A 27,802-nucleotide genomic window follows, 5' to 3' on the forward strand; every position below is an offset into this window, starting at 1 on the left:
ATTCACATACGTGTCATAGACTAATGCTGAGCTTTTTGCAATGCAACAAAAATTTTTTTTTTTACTTAAATAAAGAAGATATGTTCTGATCTTATTAAGTGTGTTAAAGTCATATAAAACAAAGTATACGCGTTAATAAATGAACGTTAGTGTACCTCTTTTTCTGTGTCTTCCTCTTTCCCTTTCTGTCCTCTTTCTCATCAAAAGAATACATTAACCACCATCTCACCCCTGAGGATGTAACACTCTAATGCTGACAACTATGAATAGCTCTCAGGCTTAATGCACAGCTCATGGAGTAGAGCAATGTATTCACTTGGCTAAACATTATTATTTCATGCTTTCCCTTCCTTTCTTAGCATATTGTAATAGTTAGCAATAAAGCTCAAGTCTTGTGATCATATGGGCTGTATTCAAACAGAATGAGTGTGGAGCACCTCGGAAAATTTTATTAAACTGTTCAGGTCAATCAAAAGTTTTACATTAAATGAGGATTGGTTGGCTAATTGATGTTTTTCATGTTCTTAGGATAAAGGAATGGGTTGACCAGATGCAAAAAGAGTTGATCACATTAACAGACACATCCAGTGGTATGGACAACCTAATACAGGTAAGCATGCCTTTCTGTTTTTGTTTCTTATTTAGACCAATTTCTAAAACAGTAGAGTTTATAACCATTGGATTTTAAATTTGAAATCAAATTCACCTCACTTTTTGTATAAGGCATGTTACCCTTTTTCAACTAGCTAAGTTAGCGTTGGTTATCTACCATTTGCAATTTAAGCTGTCTGCCCCTTAAAAATATTCAACATTTGGGGAGACCTTTTGTTAAGATTGTATTCCTCTCAGAAAGTGGAAGCTAACAAGCTAGGCTAACTAGCTTACACTTGGAAAGTAAAACTTAGTTGGCCTAGCTCGCTAATAGCCTTGATTCCTACTAGACGTTACTTTTTGTAGCTTTTTTTAAACACCTGTGCCATTGGCAAATGAACAAACTTTCAACACTCAATTATATGTTCTGTAACTAAAAAGTAAATAGATGTAAGGAGTCACAGGGTAATGTACAGTAGTGCTCACAAATGGGACTAAAGGTCAGCTCGTTGGCCCCTATGCTGGTTTCTGCCCATCTGCCTGGAATATAAGTGGTATAGCAAACTATTTTTGGTGCCCCTACATATTGCACCAACAAATTGACCAGTACCTACATAGTCAGACAGAACCAACTATGTACAGTTAGTAGGCTATATAGTAATAGTTTAACAGATTGATATACTGATTTCTTAGCTTAACTAATTTTATTTCAGTTTGACTTTAAATAAAATCCATTGCAAAGGTTCAGTATTGACCAGAATTAACGTTTGTACTTCAAGTCATTCCTTTTCTTAATCTCTTTAACCCTCCTTGCACGACCTCAGCTGTCACAAAACATCACCAGTCTATATATAGTAGCTTCTTATTAGACATAACGCTGCATCATTTCATTCTGCCAGCGCAATGTACATGCTCAGACAAGATCAGCGTCATGACTATACAGTGATGGCCATAGTCCTTGCACACGTACACCCACACACAAAGCCACCTCTGACAAAAGAGAAAAAGCTTTTTAGATCCACATTGATTGGCGTAGGCTAATGCATCTGGCACTTTTGATCCCCGCTCCCTTTGAGAATATAATCAGTCGGCTTTAAAGCATCACTGAAATCATTACAAAATGTGTTTTATTTTAAGTTGTGGCACAACTTGTGACAGAAATTAGAATTAACATATCTGGCAATATTTTGTGAAACTGAAGCCTCTCAAACTGTTGCTGTAACAGAAGCTGATGGTTTTGTGGACGCCCTTATCCAAACAAAATGTACTGTACACAGCATGCAGTATTTAAAAGTGTGATGAAGCTTGCAAGCTAATAATGCATGTGGAGAAATTATCCTGATTGCCTGTGCTGTTCATCATGTAAACACCTTCTAATATTGTTAATGGTAGACACAATTTGTAGACTTTTATGCACACAGTTGTGCTTTTTGTCACTTGGAATCGTATTTTCAACTAGAGACCCCAAATCCACAATATGGGTCTATTCAGTTCCAACATGCAGATTAAATACATACATTTTAAGAAAATCATCCTGTATACTTTTTGATAACGCAATCTAAATCTAAAAGGCAGGACTATTTCTCTTTAATATTGCTCTTGCTCAAAAGCAAAATCCATCGGAAGCCTGGAGGATGAAGACAAATACGTGCACATGCCGCAGTTTTGTGGATGAATGTCGGACAATGAAATCCCTCTAGGCTGCTAAATAATTGGCTGTTTGGCATTTGTGTTCCTATGTTATTTTGCTGGAGCATATTCCATAGCACAGTAAATGGTCTTGTTGCATAACCTGACATTGCAATTTAATCACTGGACATGTAGGTTCCTTTTTTAAATCACTGTGCGTTGGTCAGTGAGGTCCAATGAAGAATAGAAGATGACCACTGATGCAGTTTAACATTCTCAACCTCAGATAGTCTGTGGATAGAAAATATCTTAAGAATGAGCAAACTTGAGGAAGATCAGTTTTAATTTTAGGAAAACACATACATGCCACTCGTAATTTTGTTTTCTGAACTTTATGTGAAAATATTTGCTTTGTAAAGCCAACCAGTGGTTGAAATCATAATTTTGGGGGATGGAGATTTGTAAGCATTAGGCACATCACCACTAGCCTGGTCCTACCAAACTCTCGTACATAAATTAAAATTGAGCGGAAGTAAGTAGGAGGGCGGAGCCAGGCTACATCACCACACCTCATCATCATGCAGCCCCTTTATTCTTTTAAACTGGACCGCTGCGATGGCACAGTGGGGATGCCGAGAGGGCACCAGAAAAACAAAATGCTGGGTCATCTGGCAAAAAAAGTTAAATCTGGCTCAATGTTTGATGCAACACAAACCTACCACTACATGGGCTTCTCAGATATGCATATTTGATGTCTGATAACCCTTTAAACTTGTGAATCTGTTACTCAAATTGGCCTTCCTGGGTTGTATTACATTGTCTCACTGCTACCTGAAAAATCAAATCCAGTCTTCGATCCAGGTAATGCAGGTATGTTTTCAGTCTGAACGACTGCTTACTGATTAAGACTTGACATCAAGGACATATAGGTTTATTCAGTTTAAGTTCTACCCATCTCTTACTCCTGCTCTTCTCCTCTGATTGTCTCAGATATATCACAAACACAGACCTCACTTCAGCGTGGAGTCCAACAATGCAAGGAAACTGGTGGCGACGGCTGCTGGGAATATAGAGAAACTGCTGGCTAACCGCTCCCGAGCACTAAAGGTGAGTGTGATCTCCAAACACAAAATGATCTTGTGGCAACCCCGCTTCTTAGGGATGTAGAGGAGTTTTGCTTTTTCTACTACTTTACCAACTTGACCATTAAAAGCTGTTATTTTTTGTTTTGAGATAGGGACACAAAATGCTAATTTTTGTTGGTTTGTAAGACCAGGCCCAGCGTCTCTCCTAGCAGAGCCTAAGGAAATGCACAGAAACAATCTGCTCTTCCTCATTTCACATCAGAACAGACACTGAAACACAGCCACTGCTTCAGGCCATGCACTGATCGGATATAAGCAGACATCCTCTAGCTAGATGACTTGATTCAAAGTTACCAGTCTGGGTTGCTACATGCAAAAAAAATATATCATTTTACTGTTTGTGTATGTATATCACTTTTTCCTCTTATGAAAAAAATATGTTACAGATGACACTGTTTAGTTTCAACTTTCAGGAATCTTTTGTCTTTCCTGTGGCCACTGAGGCTGAGTCTGCCCTCATACCTAATCTATACCTGCTGCTTTCAAAGGTCATTTGAATGAACCGAACAGAAGGAAAATGCTATGAAGGGTACGCTTGGCAAATGCTTTCATTTTGTAGTAAAGTGTTCCTGACAGCGTTCACCACAAGTAGCTGAACTCCTTCCTTGTTGAATAGCTGACTAGACAATTCTATAACCTTGGTGGAGCTGTAAGATTGAGTCAGATTTGGTATGTTCTTTTGTGAACAGCAAAGCTGTAGTACAAGTTGTTTACAACCTTGTGACAAACAATATAACATATTATCTACAACATAACATTCTATGTTATGCTAGCAGAATAGCTCTAGGGATAACAATGTTGATCGATTAGGTTGGTCCACCACTTTGGTCCATACTGAAAAATCTTAACTATTTAATAGGTTGGCAGGGGATTTTGTACAGATAGTATAGGTCCCCAGAGGATTCATCTTAATTACAGTACGTGATCCTCTGACTTTTCATCTAGTGCCACCTGCAGATCGCATCAAAATCTCAACCTCTACTACATGAATTGGCACAAGATTTTATGCAGACATTCATGGTTCCCAAAGGATTTATCCTTACGAGAACCGCTGACTATTCCTCTTACACGACCATGAGGTTTACATATGTGGTTTTGAGTGAAATGCAAACTGTTGAATGGTTTGCCATGAAATTTGGTATACATGTGTATACCAAATTTCATGGCAAACCATTCATGTTCACATGTCCCCTCAAGATGAATTGTAAAAACTTTGATCTTTTAGCCATCAGGTCAAAATTTGTGTTCGTCCAATACAATATTTGGTTTATTGCCAAATACCTACAAAACTAATGACATCCCCATTAGCCAAAGTTAGCATGCTAGCTCGCTAAACTAAGATGGTGGACGTGGTAAACATTACCTGCTAAACATCAAAATGGCAGCATTGTTATTGTGAACATGTTAGCATGCTGATGAAAGAGCAGAGCTGCTAGTGTGGCTATAGAGTCTTAGTTGTTTGCAGTGTTGGGAAGGATACTTTCAAACGTATTCCGTTACAGAATACAGAATACATGCCCAAAAAACGTATTCCATTACGTTACTCAATCTGAGTAACGTATTCTGAATACTTGGATTACTTCCACATTGAATTGCATTTTATAAGTGTAGGAATGCAGCTATCAAATCCTGCTTACTAAACAGGCCTATTCTGGTGTGTTCTTCTTTTCCAACTGGCTGAATGTGTACCTAAACAAGCAGATAGATTTTTGTATTTGTAGTCCCGAACTGCATACTACAAAAATCTAACCGCAGTCTAAGCTACCACGAGCTAATTTTAGCTAACATTAGCTAGCATGTCAAACGGGGCTAGTCAGTCTTTCAACGGCTCTGGGGATAGTAAATCAGCACGTAGGAAAATGTAAAGTCGCACGTCAACTATAAAATAGCAAGGTGACCAGTAAAACTACAGCAGACGACTACCCTTGGCTAATTAAAAAAAAAAAAAACTTACTTTAAGATGCTTCTTCAGGTTGGAGGTGGAGTAATTTGGACGCTGAAAGGAGGTTGGTTGCTGGCAAGCAGAGGTTGCACTGCACAGTTATATTTCGTTCTCCCTTCTCTTTCTTTAATGTGAAATGCTGTTTGAATTTCCAAAATAGAAAGGCATTCCTGCCCTGGATCTGTTGTGCCGGTTCCGACTCCTGTGACTGATCATGCAAATAAATAGCTCATTTTTTCATTTTCATATTGGGGCTTCTGGGAAATGCATGGAGTTGCCTTAATTTATTCAAAGAGTGAATAAAACCGTGAAACAGAGAAGTATTGTCATGTAATCCATTGATTTCAACAATGTAACTGTATTCTAAATACCAACTATTTAAATTGTAACTGTAACGGAATACAGTTACTCATAATTTGTATTCTGATTACTAACGCCGGTACATGTATTCCGTTACTCCCCAACACTGGTTGTTTGCATGTAGTTACAAAGGACAACAGCTAAAGTGATCCAAACAACCTTTCACTCCACCTTAGTGGAGTAACAGTATTTGATTAACTAAATTAGGATCTTCTTGGCGCTCCCGGTCTCGATCAATCTGGCTCCAAGAGCCATACATATTCAATTAAAGCCTGACAGCCTGTTGCCATAGTTACATTCTCATTGATTACCCCATCAATCCATTCAAGCATTTTGTTTTTCTTACATCCCAATAATTGCCAGGGGAAAAGGGACAATTACTTTTTGGTGTAGTTGTGTCGCACCTTGGGAGTCAAACATGACTGCTCGGTGAATTGATGGCACCGGAATAGAGATATTAAACTACAGGCTCTGTTCTTACATTTTATTAACACCATCTGCTGTGTTTTTCACCTGCGCGAGTTAACGGCAGTTGTTTAGCTCTTTGCTAGAAGTGTGATAACAGCAAGGGAGGCAGGGATGATTTTTTTTTAAGTTTCACACCATATGCTGATGTTCTTTGTTCCACTAAAAAATTATGTTTACTTGTCACGGTGTTAGCATTGAAGAGATGTTCTGTGGTGGCGTGGTAGCTACTGTACCGTAAATGGTGTTCTGTATAATGAAGTGGAGTTGAGCCAGCATTATGGCCATCAATTTATGTAAGAGACCATAAATAGTTGCTATGTCCACTTAGCTGAATCATGAATTGAAAAGGAAGCAGGCAAAGGACGACTGCAGCATCTGTAATGTTTTTGACCCCACCTACACTAATCTATTTCTCTGCACAGGTTTTAATCTGTCCAGTAATGAATCCCTCCCTTTGACTTACCACCATCAGTATCCTTGTTCTTTGGTTTCCTGTCATCTCACTTTCCTTCATTCCTTCCTCTTTTCTCACTCCATCCCTTGTTCCATTTGGAAGAGCTGATTACACACAACATGAATTGATCATGTAAAAGAGAGATTGCGTGAGAGGTTATAGCTTTCTGTCTGAAAGAAATTTAATGGCCTGATGTGTATGAGAGAGAAATGATGAGTAGAGGGAGAGTGGTAGGTAGTTCATGAGTGCACTAAGCCACACCTCCCATGAGGCAGCATACAAAAGATTAGAGGCCTATTACAGACCCTCCCCCATCCATTAAGATCTTGGCCTTGTAGTACACAATGCAACAGGCAACACTCTCTTCTTGTTCACACAGCACTACTATGCGCTGTGGTACATTAAAAAAGTTTCCACGTCCAGATACTGTTGCACAGAATTCTAGTTATTTTGTGATGAGATACTGCTGCTGGCATTTTTTAGACCCAGTTTCCCTGAACCTGCTCCCTCTACTGTAGACATGTAATAATGCATTGACATTGTGATCTCCATCATAAAATGCAGCTGAACACTGTAGGAATAAACATTTCAATAACAACAATAAGTAAACCCATTTGGCATGGAAGCAGCGGAAACATGGCATTATCACAGCCACCTAAGAAATACAGTAATTGCCTGCAGGCCCTTTTCACATTTTCCAAAGCATGAAAACACAGGTGTAAATAATAGCAGTAACAATGGCTCTATTCAACAGTGTCCCAGTAAGCAATGTCAGTGAGTGGGCATGCACTATACCAGAGCCCTTCACCTGGCTACCATAAATGGAATGCAGCCACCATTAATGTCATGATTCCACCTGTGTATTTCCTGCTTTAATATCTGTTTATCCTGCTTTTTTTTTACTTTACTTTTCCTTCCTATGAACAAGTTTCTTTTTTATCTGGAGCATCTACTCCAGAAATTTTTCTTGGACGTTTCTTAGGATTTTCCACCATAGCTTCCGCCATACTCCTAACTGATGCTTCGTCGCTGCTCCATTGCTATGGTCTTTCCCCCCTTCCTGCCCCCTTTAGCATTGGCTAGTTTGACATAAAACACATCCTTCAGGTGCACCAGTGCAGGAATGTCGCCACATACACCACAACTCCGGTGTGCACACTGTGAACTACAGAGAGTTTCCTCTGGCAGTGATAGGCTTAATCGGCATTGTGTGAACTCAGTTGGCAATGGCTTAAATGTAACAGACTTTTATTTACTTGTAAAAGTCCTGCACTCCAACTTTAATATTGAGTTGGGACGCATCATGCTTTTCCATTTAATGTAGCAATACTGGACAAGTAGTATATTGGATGAAAACATTGGCCAGTATTGTCTAAACCAAGCTGGGTATCTTTCTGGAAATCAACTCTTACTTATGACATACTGTATTAACATTATGTTTATGGTTTTTCACTTTTCATAGAATCTCCTTTTCTGAGACCTGTGTGAAGCCTGCTCAGGAGCAGAGTCGTAGACCTGTGGTCAGGTTATCATGTTATTAAACAACATACAACAACAGTAAAACATATTTTCTCTTTTCCTTTGAATCTTCACTATGTCACATCTGCATATCTATAAAATTAGGAAAATCCCACCACCACAAACAAAGTGTTTTTACATTTTGGATGGACTACTGTAAGACATCATGCCAAAGCATTTTACAGCCCACTGAAGTTGTCTGTATTTCCACCCCCTGCAGATGTACAGTTCAGGCTGTGTTGTGCTTGAAATAAGCAGGATAGACACTGCCTCACTGACTGGTGGCATTTCTCTTTACTATAGGGCAACTTGACCCCTCTGGCTATGCTTTGCAAGTGTTTATTTGTGTGTGTGTGTGTGTGTGTGTGTGTGTGTGTGTGTGTGTGTGTGTGTGTGTGTGTGTGTGCGTGTGCGTGTGCGTGTGCGTGCGTGTGCGCGTGTGCATGTGTGTCTGGTTGTACAGTATGCGTGTTTGCCAGCAATTGTCAAGAAACACAATCCCATTAGAATGATGGCTGCTGTCATTAACTTAATCAGGAGCCCACTTGGATTTGCAGTCTGTCAATCTGACATCGGCCCATCCTGTCACCTCAATTCAGCTGTTGCGTTTGACACCGGTGCTCCCTTGACATGCAATCTCTCAAATGCTGGCAACTGTGGCTACTTAGAGGGAGACAGATCTTACATCACAGCAAAGAAATGTATGGCACAGATCATGTTTTTATTATACTAACTCTAACTCTGTCTTGGGTTGTGTGCAAGACAAGAATCACACTTCTCAAAAATGTATTTCAGCTGTTTAATGCAACATGTTAGCAATTGCAACTGTAACTTTAGAAAAAGTACACACGAGCATCAATGCAGCAGCCTTGCTACACACGTGTCATCAAACTCTTCCCATAATTAGCAGATATGTGCATGAAAATGAAAAAATATAGTTCCAAAACATAGATCAATACTTTCCCTTAGCATTTGTTTAAAGTATTACAAGGTCGCATATAGAGTCAAAGCAATGAAAGTAATCAGAGAGAGGAAAATGCTCACTTCCCTGGAAACGTCTGGAGCCAAAACAGGAAGTAAAACACAGTATGTGTACAATCAACACATATAGTTTGACTAATCAGGAATGTGAAAATATACTATATTTACTTCAATGAAATTAAATAATTAAATAAAGTTTATATTTAAAGTAACACCACAAGTGTTAACCTGTGCCCTACAAAATAATATAATTTACAATGCAGTGTAGATAATCTAGTACAGCCACCCCCATTACAAACCCCTTCATCTAACTCTGAGTCATGTCAGGGGGGAATAGAGGTGTGCCCTGCTACTGTAGGAGATTAGCATTACACCAGTTTGTTATTATATTTCTGTGTTTATTTTCCTGTATTTTTATTACCAAATCATCATTTCTGCTTCTTTTTTTCCAAATTGTTACTACTATAATAGTATTGCTACTATCCACTATACAATCTACAATATTTCCACGTACACGCAGACAACAGCAGAAGTACAGAATAACCCTCAATTAGGAGGCACCGATGTCGGGCAACAACTTCACGCAACTAAACTCTAAAAGTCTAAAAGAAATAATTTCAGTGTGTTCATGCCAGTTATGTTTGTTTTTGCTAAAACGTATTGCTCTGCTGGTGTCTGTACACAGTCAGTATAGCTGGAGGTATTGGTGCTGATTTTCTTCCCTCCAGTAAATTATTTCACAAAGCCCAAGTGGAGTGTTTATATATCAATGTACACATTACGCTCTGCTTACTGTAAGTTTTGTCTCCAGTCCATCAAAGATGTCCAAGAAACGTTGATTTCTATACGCCATGTATATGTGTTCGTTGAGTTTGAGTGTGCACTGGTAGCATACCAATATTTAAAGAACATTTGTTGCTGTTTAGTTCTACATAATGAGTATGGGGTATGGTACAGTTTTATTGATAATTCTTATAACATCTGCTGTCTTCCTTCATTTTTCAATTTTTTTATGTAACGGTATAATAGGCTGCAAATGTATAGCTTTCTCTCTCTTATACAGTGTTTGGAACATCACTCCTCACCTGTCTGTTTCAACCATTTCAAGTTAATGTTTCAAAAGCGTTGGTGATCCAACTGGGGAAATAATTTTGTTTCCAAGCCACTCATGGGCGATCAAAGAATTTGACTCTTTCATGTTGCGCCACCATATTGTGCATTCAGTGTGCGTTGTCCTTAAAAGGATGTCAAGTGAAACTGGATTTTCCAACAGGAAAGAAACCAACGCACTGCAGAGACAACAGCAACACTTTTTACCCACCTCAGACAAAAAACCCTGAAAGTCTCAGGAGATTATTTTAGTTTTTTAGAGGTGTGTGTGTGTGTGGTGTGTGTGTGTGTGTGTGTGTGGGTGTGTGTGTGTGTGTGTGTGTGTGATCTCTTTAATACATTAGAAGATGAGTCATATTCTTAAGGCGGCTGCTGTCGTAGCTTAATTTCACTCCTGAAAAAACTCTGGAGATTAGTCCCTGAACCTTACAGACACCCAGGCTCCACTTGTAGCCAACCTGGGGATCTCTATGCTCACACACGCAAGTGCAATCACCTTTCCTAACTTTTCAACCTTTCTGAGCCTTTGTTCACATCCCTAAATTCATCACTCTCCTTCTCCATTCTTGTCACATAGTATTTAATGTATCCTGTTCTGTGTCTTTTTTCTTTCATTCCTTCCGCCAACCCTGTCCTTACACCCTCATTGCTCATACAGTAACTCCCTCTTAACTTCCCTTCCCATAACTTCACCCTGACTCTCTGTCAGTCCTGATTCCCATTTTCCTATTTTTGCCTTGCCCCAAGTTCCTCTTTTCTCCCTTTCTGTCTTTTCTTATTTCTTCCCTTTGTGTGTGTGTGTGTGTGTGTGTGTGTGTGTGTGTGTGTGTGTGTGTGTGTGTGTGTGTGTGTGTGTGTGTGTGGCAGAGTTTGAATATGGATGATAAATTATTCTTAAAGTAAGAAAATGTTTTGCTTTAAAATGTGATCCCTTCTCTCTGTCTTGTCTGTTGTCTCTATCTATCATCTTTTTTTACCATAGCTTACCATTTACCATACATGTAAGCAACCAGAAATTGCTCTTTTGATACTTTATTTCTTCTAATACAGTATTCATCTTGCTTCAGCCTGTTTTTTACGGGATTGCATTTGCACCTCTCATTTCAGGAATTAGTGGTTCACACCTACTTGCGCTGGCACCTTTATCTTACACTTAAGAACCCATTTACACCTGACATTAACAAGCAATTTGTATCTGGATATCCTATTTGTATAAGTAAAAATGCATGTTAATTCAATGTCTAAATGCTCGCAGAATGCATTGTGATCTGAATGTGATCTGATCAGCCAGACGACATGTGGAAGTAAAAGGAAAAAGCTACAAATAGTAGCAGATAGTAAGTCTCCCCTAACAAAAAAGGATTTGAAAAGGAATGACGCATCTCCAATCTCCATTGTGAATAAACGTCCATGACTGACTGACTTAATCATAGAAACTGACCAAAGTGCTCACCACACTGCTGCCCTGCTTTTTTTTCCTCCTCCACTCAGTATCTGTCTCTTTGTATGTCTGCGACTCAGATCATCCTCCGTTGTACTTTGCTCCAATTGCCTCCATCATTACATCCATCCCGAGCTTACATGTAGCTGTGGCCTGTTGATTAATAGTGAATCAACTCACATATATGGCACATTCACTCAGGACACCTTTAGTCCATTTGTTCATTACATTGACCTGGGCTTTTTTTAACCCGCTTTGACAGTAGATCTCTCTGATATCCAAGCCACCTCTGACTCCTCTGACTCTGTTCTCATCAATTATTGAACCGTTCCTCTTAACCAATCCAAATTTTTAGGGGGCCTGTGGTTAACCTCCCCCAGTGGAATAGGCCATTTTTCTTCCAACGGTGACACGGGCAGAGATCTCCAGATATATTCATTTATAATAAAAAAGGAGGAATATGTTTGAGAGAAAGCTCTGCCAATAGATTGAGGTATTTTCACTCCTTTCTAGCTCTGGGAAAAGAATTGAGTCAGTATCAGGCTGATCACTACATTTTAAATCTCTAAATAATTTGTATCTAAATATAATCTTAAACCTCACTAAATTTAGTGTCTTATTTTAAGATATCTTTCACAGCGTAATAAATCAGCGAATAATGAGCAAATACCTTACAGAAAACACTGATACAAAAAGTAGTTTGTCGTAGCCTGAATTAGATCTTAACTAAAGTTATAATCATAAAATATAGTCATGAAATCAAACCCTATTTTTGATTCTGTTTATTGTCGGCATTTTTCTGCAATAGCCAGTCAGTACGTTTATATCAGTAATTATCTCTGTATATAAGTTTTTACTGGTGGTGGCGGCCTCCGCCATCCACGTGCTGGATTCAGATTGCCTAAAAGCCACCCTGTGTTTCAACTGGTCAAACACCTAATGATGTAAATAAGCAAAGTTAGCCCTCCGGGCTAATGTGTGCAGACTAATGTAGCCGAGGGTAATCTGAACCAGCGTGAACCAAGACTCCAATATTAACGGCAGCACATACAGCTTCACTTCTTCCATTTTTACCCTTTTTACACGATAAAAGACCAACTTAAATTTACTCAGAACATTTCACTCACAATATGCTAAGGTCATTTTTTTTCCAACACTAGATATGAATCAAAAGCCAGTAAATTGCTGTGACCTGTAAATTCACCACTTCTAAGCAGAAGGCAGAAGATAACGTTATCTCAGAGTCTGACTGGGGAAGGTCTCTCTTCCTCCGGGCAACTGCCTCTGTCTCAGTCAGACTCACCCTGGGTTTTCGGTTTTGCATCCGCCTGTACCCATCACTGACATCTTCGCCGAGCGGACAGGATGACTTGACCTAACGTTAACAAAATGATTTTAACCAAAATATTTGACTTTAACGCAAATATTCAACTTTTAGGGTGCAGCCCTATTAGCAACGTAACCATCTTTGCTGCGTCCTGCTGTTATGTGTTACTTTCATCACTGATCTTGATACATGTTGTTTACTACTGACTCACTTTTAATTTGCTTTACATCTGAAATGTTGCTGCAGTTGTTTCAATTTAAAATGACTGCATTAGTATTGGCACATCCTTTGTATGTCCTTGTAAACGTAAAATCCTTACAATCGTTACTTTTGACATTAAAAAGCAAAGGGGGAGTATCCGATAGCTTGTCTCAAGATAGTTAGATAGATAAGATAAAAAGAGGGCTGACTTGTAGGGACAAGGGAAAGGTTATTCTGTGCGAGTGCCTTCAAGGAACTCCCTCTGATACTTTTTTACTCACCTTGAGGGATGTTTGTTGACGAAAGCAAACTGCCTGCACAGAAGAGAGCGGACTGACCTGCAGATTAAAATCAAAGACAGAAAGAGAATAAAAGGAATAAAAGAGAGTGAGGGTCTTTCTTTCAAGAGACGTTTTTCTTAAGTAAAGTAAAAGAAAAACAAAGTGACCACCCAAGAGTGAAAGGGAGAGCATAAGGGTAAGATACAATGCAGGACCACAACAGCCAGCTGAGGACTGGGCTATTTGAATATTGATTGGTGTGGGTTGTTTCAGGACTGGGAATGCATTAGCGCTTTGGCAGCAGATCCAAAAAGGCTTTGGCTGCCCATCAGAATCTGAGCCACACTTGGTGGCCATTTTTGAAACTAAAATAACAGTTGTTTTCCAACCTTGGCTTCTTGCGTTGGTTTTCTCAGCGTGGGTCTCCATCGATAGGATAGTATCTCTTAATTGTGAGTGGGCTGTTGGCATTGGCATAGGGAGGAAGGTTTAAGTTGAGCCTTAATAGCTGAGGAGAAAGATGGCCTGCACTACAATGGGAAGATAATGAACAAAATGTTGCAGGTCTCTTTTGTTGCCATCGCATGGGAGCTTTTGCTTTCCACAGTGCATGGACCACGGATGCAGCAGGTAACCATGACACCTTGGTCGCTAAGCAACATGGGCATCATAAACAGATTCCTTACTCCTAAAAAAGAATCACTTCTCATTCTCTCTCTCTCTCTCTCTCTCTCTCTCTCTCTCATCTCTCTCTCTCTCTCTCTCTCTTTTCCACTCTGGGCAAACAAAATGAGAAAACTTTCATTCATGCATGCTTTAAACACAGAATTGGCTCTCTAGTAGTATTCATGTTCATTAAATTGTCCAAAAAGGATGAGAGAAAGAGCTTGAGCTTTTGAATTGAGCTCTTTTAAATGTTGTGTTATGTAGTGGTGCGTAATTACAGAGGAGTCACTGAGCTCCAGTATCTAGAAGTGCGTTATTAAAGCGACACTGGATGACATGCTGTTAGTCATTAGACACTGCTGTTAAAGCCCTAATCACAGAGTAGGCACACAGTCTCACACACACACACACACACACACACACACACACACACACACACACACACACACACACACAAACACACATGAGGCTCATGAGGCTCACACGTTATTTTATTAAGTTGTACAATAAAGTGATAACAGTTTCCCGTGTCCAATTCCCCATGAGTGCATATCCACTTGTACTCGAACATCATATGCCATAATAACTTTCCATAATGTTCTATTTCCGATGACATTCTGAAGAGAGCCTGTTATGCAATTAGTCACTTCACACAATGATGTCGTTTCCAAGCATATCTTTCATCGAAGTGCGGATTGAATGAATTCAAAATTCAAATAAACAACATAAATTATCTACTCAAGTCAAACGCCTAGGGGTTATTATTGCCAGGTAATTTATGCTGATGGCATCCCGGGCTAACGTGGGCCTCTCAGAGTAACTAGCTTGTTGCAGATTGATCTGTATGATTAATATTGGTAGTAGTATTGAGTCACTGAAATATTACCTCCTTCAGTCACAGACAAATTGCACAGTGAAGGGCACTATGTTACTATTGGAGCTCATAATCAGTTATGGGATTGGGACGTATTTATGGAACACACACAGAAAGAAAGAAACTACAAATTATGATTATTTTCAATGTTTTTCAAATGTATTTAAAAGATCGGCCATACATTTATTTTACAGTGCACTATATTACTTAAATCACTATAATAATCACTATAATAATAATACTGTATTGTTTGATTATTTATATATTCATCATAATTGTCAGAGTTGCATTACAGGATTTCTATTGCACAAATATTTGTACAATTCACTTACACAGTATAACGTATTGTGATGTATATATTTATATAGATTTATTAATGTCATCTCCCCAATTTCTTATTTCATTTTTATTGATTTTATTCAAATCCTTCTTTTTCTGTTAGCCAATCCTTGAGCTTTTGTAACATGTGACTTTCCCCTGGGGGATTTATCTTATCTTTTGTAATCATACTGAGCACTTACATGCTGTCTTGCTAGGAGTGGTGCTGTCACATTTAAATTACGATCTGCTATGGCTGCCAAAATGGCTAACCCCTCTGTGTGTCAATCATAGATCCTCAAACGTAGCTCCTATATCTGCTGTAAGGCTCAGGTTGTCGTGCTTTTGAGCTAAAGTGACTTTGTTTTGGTGTGTTGTAATGTTGTGCAAACATAGTCTCTGTCTCCAAAACTATTAATATATTTATAATGTTGCAAAAAATGTTGAATCAGTGAGATGGATTTTGGCCACCAGTGACTCATTATTCACCACTTCCTGGAGTGGGTGTATGTGTGTATATATTGTGGGCTGGCTGCTTTTGTCAGCCCAGCTGTCACACACTCTGTGTGTCTCTGCGGCTCCAGCTTTGTGTTTGTCAGCTCGGTTTTCTTACATGAAATGTATCAGACGTACAGTATATGCATACAGAGAGGGAGTGTACGTTTGATGCGTCTCGCTTATTATTGCTCTCTCTCTCTCTCTCTCTCTCTCTCTCTCTCTCTCTCTGTCTCTCTGTCTCTCTGTCATATTCAGTCCCATTCAGGCATACACAGTAGCAGCTGTGCTACAGAATACATGTGTCTCCGTGCAACATGGAAAATGATAGTTGACATTGTTTTGTTGACTTTTTTGTCTTTAGAATTCAGAAATATATCTTTTTTCTTTGGTGGCTTGATATATCAACAACAGCTCAGTGAGATGAAGCCCTGAAACTGAAACAAATTGGAGTGTGAAATGATTGCTGACAATAAATACACTCAAAACACTTACCAAAACACTGTCTCACAGTTAAATTGGAGCTAAAGGAGGCATCAAACAATCTTCTGATTATGTACTTATGCACTTCATGACATGTTGACATACACTAAATCTGTGTGTCGTTATAGGTGTGTGTGTGTGTGTGTGTGTGTGTGTGTATGTGTGTGTGTGTGTGTATATATATATATATATATATATATATATATATATATATATATATATATAAAATATATGTGTGTGTGTGTGTGTGTGTGTGTGTGTATATATATATATATATATATATAAAATATATATGTGCCCGCGCGTGTGCAGAGCTGCCATGTCAACGTTGCAGCCGGGTAAAGCTGTAATTGGACGTTGTTTGCAGCCAGCTGGTGCACAGATAGCGTGCTCAACTGGAAGTGTAGCTGTCAAACCAGCAAGCAGCAGTGGATAGCGAGACTAGCGCCAGTCTCTAACAAGTTCCTTCCTGTGAAGTTGGTGAGGGCTATTTCCTGTTTAAAAGACCAGGGTTGTAGTAAGTAGGGTTAACTCATCAACTTGCATGCGCTTACTGTACTGTACAGTTGTTTTCTTACTTGTGCCAGTCTGCCTGTGGCTGAAAGTGCTAATGTATCACTTTCTCTCCCCCTGTTCTTTCTCACCACTCTCCTCCTGGCTCCCTACAGGCTGAGCAGGATAGATCTGACTAAAGTGCTGCCAGTCACAACAGCAGATGCTCATGTTTCCTCAGCTCTCCTGTGCCTCCCTGCACATCAGTGAGATGGCAGGTGTGTGTGTGTGTGTGTGTGTGTGTGTGTGTGTGTGTGTGTGTGTGTTTCTCTGTGTGTGTGCGTGCGTGAGTGTGTGTGTTCTGTCATGGCAGGACTAGATTCTCTAACACTGCCAGGAACGTGTGTCAGAAAAGCAAGAGTGTGTGTTTACACAGTACATCTCTTGCTTACAAAATGCAAAAAGTGTTTTGAACCAATTACCCAGTGCTCTTACATAGCAGACATAAAGGATGCTTTTTCACAGCTGAGGTGGATTTGTGTATTGTACATGTATGTGTGTGAGAAAGCCAGTTAATATTATGTCTCATTTCTTTGAGCCCTCCCTCTCTCCATTCCTTCAAACCCTCCTCGGGCAGTTAGACATAAAGACTCATCTAAATTTGACAAATCTGTCCCACATTATAACTTCAGTGAGAGCTGTGATTGATCACTGGAAGGCCAGTTACTCTCCCCCAATCATCATAAACAAAACAGTGAGAAATGTTACATTACAAATCCAAAAAACTGTGTTCAAAAGCAATTTGTTGGTGCTGAGAACAGAGCTAGAGAGATTAGGGTACCTTTCTGTCTCCACTGGATTCATGTGTTTATATTATAAACAAATACACACATGGATCACTAATTGTTTGTTACATTCTTTCTCTTTAATCTTCTCATGAAAAGGCTGTTGGACAAATGTCTGTCACTTAAATGTACCATTCTGCATTGATAGAACTACTTATATGTGTATTTACTAGTACTTTTTGGCTCGATTTTATACATAAAATGATGTAGTTTATATTTACACATTTGGGGCCCTATCTTGCAATTTCCCGTCCAGCGCCCACGTCGTTTAAATAGCAAATGCACCTGCACCCATCTTTGCGCCCATGGGCGTGCTGGTCTTACAGGGAGGTGTGTTCAGGTGAATTCTTGGCGTATTGCTGTCTTGAGGCAGCGGGAAGTGATCGTGCCACTGACCAACAAAAACCTGGTCTAAAGTCAATAGCGCAGCATTTCATTGTTGTTTTAACAGCAAATTAGTAAAATGCACCTAGGCTTATGCACAGCGCACACACTATGCTTCTTTCACACACAGGGAAGCGCAGCAGCACACAAACATGCAAAAGATTACAAATAAAAATATTACGGTGCAAATCCTCCTTCATAATAGCAATGCGCCAAGGTACAAACGCGCCTGGCTTTTAAAGGGAATGGGAGATGACTGGTGTATTGCATGTTACACCCAAAGCACACCTATGCATTAATGAAAACACTAAGTACAACCCTTTTGAACCATGCGCCTGGCGTACAGACCCTTTTTTACACCGTCAAACTAGCAAAAGTGGATTTGGACACGCCCTAAACGCATCTGCGCCATGCGCTTCACGCCGTGCGCTTAGATCGTTAAAATAGGGCGCTAGATGTGAAAAGCTCTTCAGAAAACACATTTTTTGTAGCAAAGATAAATCCATTTGGATCTCCATGTAGTGACGTCAGTAGGAGATTTTACAGTGAGGCACTGAGGCATTACAGTGGACGTGATTCATTTTCTCCAAACAGAAGCCACACACACACACACACACTCATTCTATGCAAGTGTGTGCATACAGTGGATTTATGGGGCATCTGTTTGAAGTGGTCACTTGCAGCTTGTTAAACATGTTTTCCCACTTGCTCATTGTTTGTTTGTAATACAGCCCAGTTTTCTCTGTTGTTTCTTTCTGTCTCTTTTTCTAATACTTATCTGATACTTATACCTCATATTCAATTACAGGTACCCCAATGACTGCGCATTTGAAGTGCATTTGACAATAAGGAAGCATAAGCTTTCTCCCTCACCCAACATAAAACAAACATGGCACCAGAGTTAAATGTGTCCAAGTTCTCCAAACAGGAACTGAAACCACAGGCTGACTCTTTATTCTCATGCATCACAGCATGAACCAGGCATACGGTGTAGATCATCTTCATTATCTGTTCTGTAACTCTGCAATATGCTCTCATTAGTCATTCTATAGCAGCTTGCTGATATGATAAAACGTTACGCCAGCTCATTAGCAAGACCATTTATTTGTTGGCTTATTTATTCTCATTACTTACAGCTCATTAATAGGCTGTAGTTTTTTTTTCTGAATTTGGAATTTGGCATCACAACTTTGTGGATTCGTGTTGCACCCCATTTTCTCTGACATATCATCTTACATGTGTTCATGTGGTAACGTAAGATCAGCGAATTGTGTTCGCCTGGCTGTATAAAATGTGTCACCTTTTTCAGCCCTTCTGAGTTTGGAGGTATGATAAATGAATGCCTGATCCTCTGTGTGTGTGTGTGTGTGTGTGTGTGTGTGTGTGTGTGTGTGTGTGTGTGTGTGTGTGTGTGTGTGTGTGTGTTTATTAAAACTGAAGTGGATCTTTTCCCTTAGAAATGTGACATGGATGACTGAAAAGCAAAGCTGAAATGCACTTGGTGTAAAACACCTGTTAAATAAATGTGACTGTAATGACTATTGACACTCACCTGTGAATATGGTGACAATTCTTTCCAAATTGCTGTTGTTTGGACTTCAGAAATACACACAAACCTATTGGCCAATTATATTATATATAATTACATTATATATATTATATGCTTCCAGAGCAAATCACCATCAATGGATTTGTGACCACAGCATCTGGTTAGTAGTTTGTGAGATTGATTGAAACACACACCCCAATCTGTCTTTCCACCAAAAATGACCAGAAACCGGCAGTATATTCCCAATTAGTCAATGGAGCTTTGGAGCCACTGGCAACTGTCTGCAAAGGCACTGCGTTTGTACATGTGCAATAAAAAGACTACAATAACCCACCTGTTAAGAGCCATATTGCAAAAAAAAAAATGCTTGTGTGTGGATGTATGGAGAGTCATGAAAATAAAAAGTTTATGTTGTAATAGAAGAATGCACACGTGACATTTAAATGTAGCCCAATTAGTTTTTTCCCTTAAGTGATGTATGCATTCTTGCAACAAAGATGTTTAGCATTTAAAATGCAGTCACGCTTTTCTTTCCTTCCTTAACCACACGGACACACACATATCTCTATTTCAGCTTTGCTCCTTTGCTAGCCGCGAGGCCAACTGTCTGTGACAGTTGCTGCTACATTTCCCCCCTAATTTGACAGAACTGAGTGGCTGTCGAGGTAACCGTGTTTCAGACCACAAGAGTGTCAGCCCCCGACATGGATTATCTGGCGGCATGGTGTACAGGCACAACGAGTAAACTGAAGCCAGATCTGCAGGAGGGAGTTTTCATTATCAAAATGTTGCCTCGTGCCAATTGATTATGCATTAAGGAGGGGGCTATCTTATCAAGATGCAAAATGTTGGCACTCTTGCTTTGGAAATGTGCATTTTATGGACAACTAAATGTTTGGAGTCACTTTAGATGATTGATGGTTTTTTCCTTTTGTGTTTTCTCAACCACCAGGCTGTTAATCACATGAATTGTCTTATTGTGAGGGTACAGTGATCAGCCAAGTGGTTTAAGATTTGTAATGCTTTTTGATGAGTGATTCCAAAATTGCAAACAAAGACAAATGCACAGTTGGTGTCATGTTTCAGTTCTGATGTGGTGCCCAAACACTGTGACTAATATCCCAGTCTTCGATTCACAATCAGACTTTGCTCTGCCTCTCTGATTCTTGCGACCGCAAAATTAATATAATAATTCATTGTTTCAACTCTCCTTCTCCTCCTCCTCTCATTTCATTAATTAATTAACTCCTTTGCCCCCATCAAGTCTCTGCTCTTTCTGTGTGACTTGAAACCCGTAGTGCCGTACACTTAAGCAGGAAGAGCAGGATTTGATATTTCCCAGGGGAAATTAGTAGTAGAGTGCATTTCTGGACCAGGTACAGATTAAAAGCTGGGCCCATTATAAACCCATTAACCCAGTCATTACGACCAAATCTGGGGGAAAAAAATGGATTCGGTGGGAGTCTAATTTTAGCACAACATTGTGTCACACAGCTACTCCTAATTCATACCTGCAGGTGCTGAGAGGAAATTAGGTATTTTCCCTAGAACATGCACTGTTCCTGTGTGAGCTGTACCCTCCTTGAGCTGCCATAGGGTTAAATGTCATGAATTCACATGTAGTTCTGATATTTAATTATCCATATTTTCTGGTCACGGCTTTTCAAATCTCTAAATCAGCTAATGCAAAAAGCTGTCAACCTTGGACAAAGTGCTAGTTGGGGCCAAAGCTATGTTGACAGTAATGTAGCCTTCGGGCCAAAAAACATATTAAACATTATCTAACATACTGTATTCCCCTCTCCTTCTACACTCTCCTCCTTCCTCTGTCTTCTCTTAGAGGCTGGCAACAGAAGCAGAAAAGTTTCAAATGGAGCATGAGTGGAGGGACAACAGTGAGGTGAGTGAACGGCTGGAGCCCGATGTGATATGTTCATTAACACTGGCTGCATTACAACACAGATCAAGTGGTGCCGTGAACTCCATAAGAGGAGTGGGAGGAGAGACATGTTATTCATGATCTAATATGATTGTAATAATTGGATAGCAAATCTCATTACAGTGACAGTAGTGCTGTAATGACTATACCAGATTGAATTTCATTATTTTATATTATAGGCAGAAACAACTTATGATGAGCAAACGCATGCACTGCTTACTCCGATATTGTCCATTAATCATAGTAATAAGAGTATGTTAGAAGGGAATGTGCAAAACATAATATGTTATGACACATTATTATTTTACCCATTTAATTACTTTGCCCGATTTCTGGTCCAGTGAATGCAGTGCCCCGTTCCACAATGGTAATGAAGAATTACAATGCAGCTCTCTCTTCTGTGTTTTAGTTCCGACCATTTCGTAATTAATGCAAATTGCAAATTTCCTGCCCTTGCTTTGCAATCAGAAAAGCCTCACACTCTTGGCAGCCATTTAACAAATGATATCGTGTACATACTGTGGCGGAAGAACTTCAAAGAAATTCAACTTTCCCATTTAGCCTATTACCTTAAAAAAACTCTTCAGTGTTATTTGACACTCCTTAATGATCTTTTCCATTAAAAGTTCCCATTATTCAACGTCTTGCATGCTGTGTTGCACTGAGAAAACAGGAAAGGAAATATCCTTTCTGGGGATACATTCATTTATCGCTATTACTCACTGAGTTTGATATTCCTTTGGCCCTGGATGCCTGGCTAGTTAACGTAATTAATTTTTTGGTTAATGTTGCAGGGATTTCTGCAATACCTGAATCAATTAAACATTTCCCCAGCATTGTAAATAGGTATAGGGGGTGATATAGGGACTGACTACTGAGAGCATAAAGTCATGTTCTCTGGTACACTAGCTGTGTAGTTTTGCTATAGATATGCCGGAAGCTCAGCGCTCTGCACAAATATAGTAAATTCATCCTGATATGTCCTCTGTTTGAACCTGTTAGTGTTGTTTCTGAGTATGTACTAGGGCGTTTAGTGGCTTCAGAGATTTGTATTATTTTGATAGAGATAAGAGCTTTGCAGGGCCTGTCGCCTCTACAGTTGACAGATATGAATCTCATCACTGGACAGCTCTAGCATTGTTGTTGTTATGTTAGAAAGAGAATGTGATGGTCTTGTATGTGTAACCACAGCTGTAGTGTAACTTCAGACAGTGCTGTGTCTGCCTCAGCCTCTTTCGCTCAGCCCTGAATGAACCTGTGTGTACTTTCATTGAACACAGAGCATATGTGTCTTTTTGTGTACTGTATATCAGCCTTTAGCATCGGCCAAAAGTCTAATCTGAGTGCACGTGTTTGTATGTTTCTACATACAAGCTGCCTGATTTTATGCCGGTCATGACATACAGAAATTATTTTAACTCGGGATGTGGGCATTTTATATTTTCTGTTTCTTCTATGTAAAGCCATTTATTCAATATTCAATGCAAGCCTCTACAAAACCAGTATAACCAATACTGATGCCACCTTGGCTTTGACACATGTACATATTTAAAAGAATATATTGTAAATCACAATAATATGTGCCTAAAAAGTGTTCATTTCAGTTTCCTTTTCAATTAAAATATTGGACATGAAGCCAAAAAGCAATTGCATATACTGCAATTACTTGAAATAACACATCCACAGTTTAATGCACAAAGTAGGCCTTCTCAAACATGTATACATATTGGATGGAATTGTATCATAGTAAATCATTTGAAATACCAACTGGAGCATGTATGTCTGTATGCGCATGCCTCTGTCACCTCTGATAACTGGGACACTACTACTGGGCACATCTCCCTGCTGAGTTTAAACACTTAAAAGCTGTGACAACTGTGTGCCTGCTCAGTGTAATATATTGCATTTGGCCCTATTTACACTTGTTATTAGAATACAAGCTGTATCCAGCTACTCTAAACAATCAATCAATTTGATTACATTGTTTGTGTTTAATTCTGCATTTTGGTACATCTAGTCTGCATTCTGATTTGATCTCATGTTTATGTAAGAGTGGGTTTGAAGGTGGCACTGTCAAATATAAACATATTAAATGTGATACTTCACAACCCGTATTAACCTTCATTTGAGAAGAAAAAGGACATTTTTTACGACTCCATTGACAGAACAGTGTTGGTGCTGCTGTGAATGTGAGAGAAAAGCACCATAACTTTTTTCAGTGAGTGGATGGCATATTGAATGAGTCAGATTGAGGTTAGGTTTTTACAAATATAGACATGAACTGCAGTTACACCTGGCAGAGATTGGCTTGCTATATGTTAACAAGCATCTTCCAGAAGATAGATATAGATGTCAAACACTCTGTTTTGGCAGTACACAACACCCATCACAACATACCACATAAGTAATAGCATAAATCATTTATTTGTTTCTCAAACCTTCCCCTGCCTACATGCCTTTCTCCATCTCTCACACATCAAGTGTTCTTGCGAGTAGTAGCCTCCCCTGAGGGGTGCGGGGGTGTGACCTTAGCGTTATCGTCACTTCTTAAGGTGCACATTGTCCGCAGTAATATGATCTGACAAAAGAACATCATGGGGCAGTCTCCTTTTATCAGTGTGTATATTTTTTGATTGCATGTGCATATCAGTATATGTTCACTACACCTACTCTTTGCACAAATAATTTAACTTGCACATCTCCTGATATATCTATCTCAACAGAAACACAACAGTGAGCAGATGCTAGCCTTTGGCACAGATTACACAGTGTAATCGCCTGTTGTGTACTAATTGCCAACGGTTTAAACTAAGGTTACAGTGACAGGAGAAGTCACCGATCCCTTTTGCAACTCCAGAATTGGTAGGCAGTTGGTGGGAGTCAGTGAACCAGCTCTGTGGCTCCAGGGCATCCTTTTGTCAGCAGCTAGGCTAGCTCGTTAGCACCCTCCTAGCCTGTGTACTGACAGGAAGCCCAGCAGTGTGAGAGCAAAACAACACCACTTACTTCACTGATCCTCAGTGTCAAACACACACTGCTGCCCTGCAAGGAAATATAGATTCAAATTACATTCACACTTGCAGATGTAACCGAAACAAAAAAACAAGTATGATAGCTTTACTTCCTTCATGTCATCTTTTTAGATTTGATTACAGACTCAGGATCTTTAGCATCTGCAACAGTCAGGCAGTTCATCCATCACATTCTTTTTTCGTCCTAGACAAAGTACTGTACCTTGCCTAGGCTTTCCCTGAATGTAATCTTTAGAGCAAACTTGAATACGGCTTCTAGTGGGACTTTTATCTTTGTTATTTCTAACAAAGAAGTAAAAAAGGAAATGTAGTATAAGAGACAGAATAATTAAGTGGGATTTGATATTTGGTTGGACACATTTTGGCACCCATTTCGAGGCTTGTACACTGAGTTGTGGATTTTAGCAGCAACTTAACTGCTGGAAATATTGTTTTTGCTTCTCACCTTCCTGCAGTGATGTATAAGTATACTCTGGGTACACTGTGACATCACTGTTGGGTGCGGTCACCAGTGCAACAAAGCCACTCTTACCCACTGTGTTAAACATTCAAACTTTCAACCAGAAAGGGCAGTAAAATGCTGTTTTTTTAGCTTGCTATTAAGTTACTTGTTAAATATATGTACTGTGATTCATTGGTCATCTTTTTCTGTTTCTTTTTCAATCTCTTTGCAGATCGACAAAATGGTTTACTACAATGCCAAAGATGACGTAAGTACAACTTGATCCCACTATTTTGATAATTTGTCCGTGTAATTAGAGATGCAAATTCTCAAATAAAACGCCACAAGCAATCCAGTCCTCCAGAGAGTATCACCATGGCAACGAACCTGATCACAGATTTTATTGATAGCCTGTAATAATCTGTGAAAAGAAGTCACTGTATGCGTGTAGGAATTAATTATGTTATATCCATACCATGTGAAGGTATGCATGCACGTATAACCAGTTGCCTTCATGCATATCACCAGTATATGTTTTGGGCCCCATACTCATAAACACATGAGTATGCGTGAGACATTGAATGCCTCCCCTGGCCTCAGACGTCATCTGTCTGCTCTCATAAACCGGGATCATCATCTAATGCCCCTCCACTGTCCCAGTGGGAAGGAACCACACACCCACAGCACACTAATGTCACTCTGTATTTGACTGACAACCGCTCTCTGTTCTCTATCTCTCTGGACGCCTGGGTTTATGTTTCTCTTCCTACAACTTTTAAGTTTCTCAATTTCTATCTGTCAGTAGTGACATTTCAGTGAATACCCAACACTGACACCTTGTCATTCACAGTAACGAGAAACTGCATAAACAGTATGTTTACAAACCGAGGGTGCACACACATGCACAGACCCCCTTAAGCCATACAATCCTTTGCAGGATAGTTTTGAAACTCAAGGCTCTGCTGTTTTGTCCCTTTTTGTGCAGCTTAATCAGACAGAGGATGGAAAGGGAAGGAAGAACCGATATCTTCCAGATGATTTTGAGATAGACCCCGACTTCAAACGACTCGTCTCGTACAACACCACTGCCGTCCACATCCCTACGGACATATATGAAGGCTGTAAGTTGAAACACACATACACATGCATAGTAGAAAAAGGCGTACAGTAATCTGTCTCATATCGGCCACACATCCCTCTATTATAAATAGTAATACACTGTAACCACCATGTCCCACCTTGCTCTCTGTCTCCCTGTCATCACTATGTCCAGTATTTACAGTACGTTCCCATGATACAGAGCTCAGCCGCCCAACGCTAGGCCATTCTAGTCTATATATAGCTCAAATGCCAACAAGCCAATGTCCAGCACACTTTAGCCCCCTCTTGTCAATGATAGGTTTTTTGTGGGTGCTTTGTACTTGCTTGAAGCTCTTCTCAGTTATTTTGGTGTGTTTATAACAAACGTACATCCGTGCTTTTCTGTTGTCATTGCTTCTTTTACTGTGTTAATTTTTCTTGGTCATTGTTTTCATCATAAACAAAGTGAACATAGTGTTTTTAGCCATTTTAGCAATATTGCTATAGGGATTGCATTGTTGGTCTGTTGGCCAGTCCACTGCTTTGTCCCAGACTGTTGGATTGAATCAAAATCTCTACAGACATTCATGGTCCCCAGAGGAAGAATCTGACTTTGTTATCCCCTTTTTCTCGTAATGCTTGTATAGATTGCCATGAATTTTTGTACAGATATTCATGGTTCCCAAAGATGAACCATAATGACTTTAGTGATCCCCTGACGTTTTATCTAGTTGCAAAACCTGCAAAACTGATGACACGTAGTATGGAGGGTTGCATAAAGAGGACACAGTTCAGTTCAGAGAAATCTAGTATAGCAACATTACATCATTGGCTTTGCACGCTGCTTAACATGACATTGCATTTAACAACACACAAACTCAGCAGGCATCAAAACAGTTAAAATATTTCCTTATACCCAGGCATGAGCTAATTGCCTCATTGGCATTGATTGAGCATTCACTGTCAATTTCAGTAATGACCGTCACAATGGGTTTGCTAAATGCAATGGACTCAGTCACATGACTTTAATGTCCTTACAGAGTGAGTAACTCCACATAAGTTGGACTATAAATGTGCAGAGTGATGAGCCTCTGAGGCCTCTGACTGTGCGGATATTTTTTGTCATTGTCAAATGGCCAAATGCACTCAGTTATTTTTTACAAGCAACAGTTATAATAATCAAAGGGCGGGGGCGGGTTTGGGTGTTGAAGAAGGGGTTGTTCCTTGTGTGATTTATCAGTTTGTCTTTTGCTCTCTTTCTGTAACTATATATGGCCTTGCATTCTTTCTTGTTTATGGCAGTTCTTTTTATTACAAGAATTCCTTAGAGTTTCTCCAGTAGTCTATATGCAGGATCCCAATTGGATGTTTTTCAAAATGTACACAATTTGTTATTTACATGGTCCCCAAACCTCTACCATACAGTGCAATTGGTTCAATAAATGATATGAACTTTATGAGCAGGGTCTGCTTTGGTACATTACATTTTATGTTTTTTTTTTGGATCAAATCTGCTCATATCCTTTATTTCGTATTTCATTTTTCTTTACCGCTAGTGGTTTTCTAGATTCTGATTGGCTGGAACAGTGTTTTGTGGCTCGTGCACTCCTTCATGTTTGTTTTCCATTTACACAGCCAAAGCTGTGTTTTAACACTGGGGTTTTTTTTTCAGTGCAAACAGACAATAAAGAGCTAGGTGACCATGAGGAGATATTTGCTGAATTTGACAGAAAGTGTTTTGGAATAGCATCACAT

The 27,802-nt window shown here is 39.5% G+C and overlaps 1 protein-coding gene across 2 annotated transcripts in view; it reads left to right on the forward strand.

The window, feature by feature from the left end:
- The window catches only part of LOC144537651 (voltage-dependent calcium channel subunit alpha-2/delta-1-like), a 99,760-nt gene that overhangs the window by 23,363 nt on the left and 48,595 nt on the right, over positions 1–27,802 (forward strand). For both annotated transcript variants that reach the window (XM_078281432.1, XM_078281431.1), the window contains exons 2-6: positions 529–610; positions 3,211–3,327; positions 21,395–21,454; positions 25,200–25,235; positions 25,953–26,088. In XM_078281432.1, coding sequence (XP_078137558.1) covers positions 529–610; positions 3,211–3,327; positions 21,395–21,454; positions 25,200–25,235; positions 25,953–26,088 — 431 coding nt within the window. The remainder of the gene's footprint in view (positions 1–528; positions 611–3,210; positions 3,328–21,394; positions 21,455–25,199; positions 25,236–25,952; positions 26,089–27,802) is intronic.

Source organism: Sander vitreus, chromosome 23, assembly GCF_031162955.1.
Source record: "Sander vitreus isolate 19-12246 chromosome 23, sanVit1, whole genome shotgun sequence".
Lineage (NCBI taxonomy): Eukaryota > Metazoa > Chordata > Actinopteri > Perciformes > Percidae > Sander > Sander vitreus.